A 6,000-nucleotide genomic window follows, 5' to 3' on the forward strand; every position below is an offset into this window, starting at 1 on the left:
TAAATTTTACATTCACGTCAACATATTGTCACTTCAGATGAAAACTTATCCAAAATGCCACTTCAAGTCAATATATTAAATATGTATACTAAAAGCTATTGGAAATAGCATTTATTAAAAAGTTATAGTTATGGAACTCACAAATCCTAACATGAGAAAATGAAAGTATAGGGAGTGAAATTAAGGTCATCTGATATCATCAATGGCTTTAAAGGATGGGAATTTACCGATTTACCCTCACTAGTCACTCTGAAGTTATCAAAGGAACCGATATATGTGAGAAGATCATGAACAACCGGACTAAGGAATATGATCCATAAACAAGCTTAGTTAAGCCACAATTCATTCAATTCAAAGTGATTTTGAATCAAAGGGAAACGAAAGGCCCGCTTGGTTCGCATGGAATATACTTTCTCAAAAGCTCATTTATTTTGCTCCTCACACTGTTTGCCTTGAATATTGAGCCTAGAACATATTTGAAGTTCCAGAAGCACTATTTGAATAGGCACGGAGTCTGCCTCTTCAACTTGAAAACCAAAGAACCCTCGAAGGTGAGAACCTTACAAATCTTCTTAAATCTTCAACTTAAATCCCTCTCCAGAAACTGTAATCCTTGCCCCGCACATTAATTGGTCCTCTTTTTATATAATTAAATTGCTATCAGGCAGTGCTAACTTATTTTTCCAGTTCACAAGATTTAAAGTCAAGTTTTTGCTTAAGAAAAATTACATCTCTTCTACTTAACCTAGCCATTATTGGCCCACCAAGATGGATCTTCACTTCAAGTGAAATCTGAAACAAATCAGAAGCATGAAATCAATGCATTACCATTGAATTGTTCTATCGTCCATATATGTTCAGTATATTCTTGAATTATTCAACCAACACAAGAACATGATCACTGTTGCGAAGATAATACAACTCTTAAATAAGATATACACAGAAGTCAGCTTCATAATAAATTCAAATGAAATGCTTCTCCATGTTGAATGAAAAAACTTAGAAGCAATTTTTAAGAGGCTGCTATCACATCTTCTAATAGAACGACATAGAGAACTGTATTTGAAGAATCAATGATGTGATGTTAAGTTGTGGAAGAATATATTATATCCACATGTAACGTTTCTATCAGAGAACTTGATGGCAAACAATTAGAAACTTCACCTAAGTGTTGCCCTGTCAAAAGAACAAAAGGTGGCTAGCTAGAAACGAGCCCAGCATCGAGTGCATTGCGCTATACAGTCTCCCTTGCAATCTACATTGTAACCCAAAACTTTCGGATTTCGAAGGAGCAGGTTTCGGAGAGACTTTTCTTTAATACCCCATTCTTTTTCCAGGATTTTCACATTGCTTTTCAGCTCATCCTCTAAACTGCATCCGAGAACCTCGGGGAATTTCTTTAGCAGCTTGGTCAAATCATCATCAGAAAGACTTAAGCTCCTCAGATACTCTAATACTCCATTCACTGTTTCAAACTTGGGAATTTCTTTCTCACGTTCCTCTCCCCAGTATGGTGAATTAACGAGGCCAAATGCTTTTCCAAGTATCTTGTCCTTTTCTTCAACACTAAAATCAAATGTCGAAAGAGCTTGTCTACAGGCTTCCCACATACACTGATCTTCTTTGTTTGTGATCATATCATCTATCTGTACAGAATACATCATCCATTTCTTCAGAGAAACATTTGTTGCCCATGCTGCTTTGGTCGCACTTGGTAAAAGTCTACTCGAAAAGCTTGTGTTTGATGGTATGATACCCTGTGGAGAAGCGGCAAGATCAACCTGTGTGGTTATGTAGAATTATTAGACTATATATCACATTTTCATCTTGAAAGTCCAGCGAGAGAGACGCATGAAAACTTTTGAACTCTTACAATTAAATGCAGCATAGGTACACAATAGAAATTAGTCCCAACAGGTCAACTTTCAAAGCAAATATTAGGAGCTGGCCTTCAGCAAATTAATATTTTAGATGTGAATACAACCAACGGCAATTTACCAAGGACTTCAGGATTATGAAGCAAACCTTTGAAAAGGTCCAAAAAAATTCTATATGTGTAGATTCCTTTGAAAAGGTTACAGCCAAGAGAATCCAAAACAAGAGAAGAATAAGAACCCAAGAAACATACATGGCACCTACACCAGAACACATCCTTTGTAACATTTATAATCTGACAGGGCCGAAATAACATTGATTGTTTAGCCAGCTTCACCAACAATAAGACGGTTGACAAAGCCCTACCCATTACAGAGATGGTACAATTTACACTTTTCACCCCCGGACAACAAACTTTGGCTAACCACTGGTTTCCCCCCACTTACCCAGCAAAATCAGAATAACTAAAACCCAAGCATTCCACCACCCTCCAACATCTTCTCACTAATAAAAAGGCACCATTATAATGCACAGTCGCTGGCAGCACAATACAAACCTGTAGAACTGTGGACTTATTTATTGCAGTCCTTTAAAAATTTAGTGCTACTGTTACTCACATCATGACTTTCCCCAAAAATTTAGAACCATGTTACATAGCTTTGCCCAAAAATAAAAAAAGATTATACAGAAATTTATAGATGATAATAGTACTGATTACTCAGTGCTGCTGAAGAACCCAACATCAACTCTAGAACTGCGTACTTTTTCCTTCTCATTAAGCATAAGTAAAGCCCAAATTCAGTCATCCTTTCCCTGAACGAACCTAGAAAGGACTATCTACGTTTCAAAGCTTTACCCCAATGGGGAGAGGGGAGAGCATAGAAGTAAACAGGTAGCTCTATCATGTTCATAGCATAGACTGTAACTGCAATTACAGGCATTGAGATGTCAAAGGCACTCACCGTACAACAGAAGGATTGTGCAGGCAAAGTCAACGGTCTCCCCAGCATCTCTGGACTGTAAGAACAAACATAAACATGTAAATGAAGTAAATTAAAGCATAAATTGAACAACTAGCCATAAATTAACTTGTGGGGAAAGAGAATGAAGCAAAACGATATAATGAGCAATGTTAAGGACCCCAAAACAACTACTCCACAGTAATAGTAGAAGCAAACATTTGACGATGCAAATTACAAAAATTCATCACCAAAGAAACAAATTATCCCTGAAAGGCGAAATTCCAAAGTTTTGATCGAATCATGAATCACCCAACTAATGTTTCAACGAAGGCATCGGAAATTATGAAATTAGAATCATCATAGATTATAGAGGAGGAAAAGATAAAGCAACCTACGACAACTGCGAGCCCTACAGCTGAAGCTACCGGACAAAGCACAATAGCAAACCTGAGACTTCCCTGCTGCAGTTTCGCTGGCCAGCGCCAGAAGATGCATTTTTTTTTTTTTTTTCTGTGGTTATGTGTGGGTTCAACGTTTTGGTGGTGCAGAAAATTTCAGTTGACGGGAAAATGCTTTCTACGTTGTTGGAAGGGAAAATAGCAACTAAAAACCATCGAAAGAAATTTATAACACTAAAGATTGATTGTTGTCAAAACATAAATAAAAAATAAATTTAAATGATTGTTATTAATTTAAAATAAATTATTATTAAAATTTAAATATATACTTATTGATAAAAGATTGACCAACATCAATAAATATCCATTCATAACAAATAATTCTTGATTAATATAAATTTTCTTTGATAATTCTTAATTGATATCATTCTTGTTGTAATTCAAACATGCGCTTTGTTGTTTAACTTTAATTTAAGTATTACACTCAAATATATTTTAAGGTGAATATGATTTTTGTCATTTAAACTCATGGTTAATTATGTTCCTCAATATTATAAATTCAATTCTCAATGCTCCTGATGCTGTTCTTCTGTTATGTAGGTACCATATATAATTTTTTTAATATTTTTTTGTTATAAAATGTTGCAAGTTCAACCAATATTTTTTATAATATAAAAAATTCTCTTTCTTCCATTTTCTCTCCCCCCTCTCCCTTGTCTTCATTGGACTTATTATAAGATCACAATCTTGAAGACCATTAGTAAGATCTCAATACGTCTAGCTAAGCAAGAAGAGCGAATGACTACCTCCTCTCATCCCCTTTTAAACTTGATAGAAGGACTCCTACACTTGAGACTACTAAAAAAGATGGTGATGAGAACACAGAGGATCAAGAACCATGGTCTCATGACAACTTTGATCACCTTCATTCTAAATCATCAATCGCTTCTTCCCTAATCTACTCTTCCATCTTCATCCACCTTAGGCATGCTCATGAACTTAGAAATCAGTTCCTCCCCAATCAAGCATGGGAGGTATTGTCAAAAGATTCTTGGTTTTTGGAGTGGTCTTCTTGGTTATTGTACAAGTAAACAAAAACGATCCATGAAAGCACCTAGAATGTCTAAATTGGAGCAACTTATAAGCCAGATGAATGACAAATATGATGAGGTTCAGACACCAAGAACTACACTGTCAATGCTGAAGAATATCATCAACCAAGTTCCTAGGCCTAACCAGGAATCTATGAAAACATTTACAAGATCTATGATAGAACATGTTGTTAGCAAGGCTTATCATAGACATGTGAGACCTGAAAGGTTCAACAACAAAAAGCCATGCAAAGACCAATCAATACAAGAGAAGTAGTAAATGAAAATAGAAAGAAACCTCAAGTACTCTATTTTCATGATCTTGGAAGAGAGTAAAACAAATGAGTGGTGCAGAAAAGGATAAGCAGTTACTATGAAGAAGCCATAATGATGACATGCATGGTTGAGTTGGTGAATGACGATGGCATGAATGTGAGGACTAAGGGAGAAAAGGAGGGAGAAGTTAATGACGTGGATGAAAGCAACTAGCTCATCAGCCACATCATTTCAACCTTCATAATCAGTGAGAGTATAGTAGTAGGAAGGGATCGTTGCGACATTGTATGATTCCTCTAATAAAGGCTTTAACGCTTGAGACTTTGGAGTCGAAAGCCATGGATGAGGATTCAAAATTTCATATTCAAAGCAATATGTTGTGGCAAATAAAAACCCATGTTATTTTCCATGAGACTTTCTCATACTTAATTACATGATGGAGAATAAAATTATGTTGATCTTTCTTCGAGAAGTGTAATAGTTCTACATCAATAGAGTTGACATTTATGGTTATCTTTGCATTGCTGTGTGACTTTCTAGTACTTAATTACATGATGAAAAGCCATTAGTTGGGTTTGCCATATGGAGGCTCTTCATCCTAAAACATGCAAATCTTAACTAAATCTACAACATTAACATTATAACATAACCTAATGGAGGCTCTTTATCACCCTGGTTTTTACTTCTACCCTATTGAAGAAGAGTTCAACTCCTTCTACCTCCATGACATGCTCAAAGGTCTCAGACTCAATATCCCTATTCTTTAGATCTACAATGTTGAGCCCTAGCAACTCCTATATACACATTCGCTCCTCAATCATTAAGAAGGTATCATACATGCCACAGTTATATACATGCTTTTGTTTCATTATTGAGAATCATAGGAAACTTAACCGATTGAAACTTTGATTTCTTAACCATCAAACTAGCATCCTGTAATTTCAAAGTGAGAATAGAGGAGAGAGAAGGAATGGAGGAGAGAGAACATGTTCATAATACTATGCCCACTGAAAAGCTTGCTTGTTGCTCAAGACATCATGCTTGGATGAAGTAGTAGTTGTTGTTGAGGATCCATCAAGAATCAGCATCATCTATGAGATGACATTGTTAGAGAGCCTTATGAGTTATTGGTATGCTTTCTCCATCTCTCTATTCTCTCTCTCTCTCTCTCTCTCTCTCTTCTCACCTCTTGCCTTGCTTGAATTTGTGCCCTCTCTACCTATATCAATCTCAATGACTTCCATGCTGTGTTCAAGCTTAAGTCATGGTGGAGTACATTGCTGATTTAGAGGAAAGAGAGGGAATAAAGGAGAGAGGAGAGAAGGAGACAACGGGAAATGAGAAAGAAGGGAGAGGGAGAAAAAAAAAATATAAAAAAATTATAACACAAGGCTCACT

At 36.0% G+C, this 6,000-nt stretch overlaps 1 protein-coding gene across 1 annotated transcript; it reads right to left on the minus strand.

Moving 5' to 3' along the window:
* Positions 1-807: 807 nt before the first annotated feature.
* On the minus strand, positions 808-3,415 carry LOC129304268 (uncharacterized). Its single transcript, XM_054943966.1, has 3 exons — positions 3,229-3,415; positions 2,838-2,892; positions 808-1,781 (listed from the first exon to the last, which is right to left on the minus strand). The coding sequence occupies exons 1-3, from the start codon at positions 3,330-3,332 to the stop codon at positions 1,203-1,205; spliced, it is 738 nt and encodes a 245-aa protein (XP_054799941.1). The 5' UTR covers positions 3,333-3,415; the 3' UTR covers positions 808-1,202.
* Between the last annotated feature and the right edge of the window lie 2,585 nt (positions 3,416-6,000).

The sequence above is a fragment of the Prosopis cineraria genome, unplaced genomic scaffold (assembly GCF_029017545.1).
Source record: "Prosopis cineraria cultivar Desert tree isolate PC_DT_omini unplaced genomic scaffold, ASM2901754v1 PC1, whole genome shotgun sequence".
In the NCBI taxonomy this organism is placed as follows: domain Eukaryota; kingdom Viridiplantae; phylum Streptophyta; class Magnoliopsida; order Fabales; family Fabaceae; genus Prosopis; species Prosopis cineraria.

Excerpts from the sequence above, each read along its gene's own strand:
- LOC129304268 (XM_054943966.1), bottom strand. The coding sequence starts at position 3,332 with ATGCATCTTCTGGCGCTGGCCAGCGAAACTGCAGCAGGGAAGTCTCAG. Across the intron at positions 2,893-3,228 it reads AGGGCTCGCAGTTGTCGTAG|TCCAGAGATGCTGGGGAGAC; the intron begins GTTGCTTTATCT and ends TTGTTCTTACAG. Across the intron at positions 1,782-2,837 it reads CACAATCCTTCTGTTGTACG|GTTGATCTTGCCGCTTCTCC; the intron begins GTGAGTGCCTTT and ends ATAACCACACAG.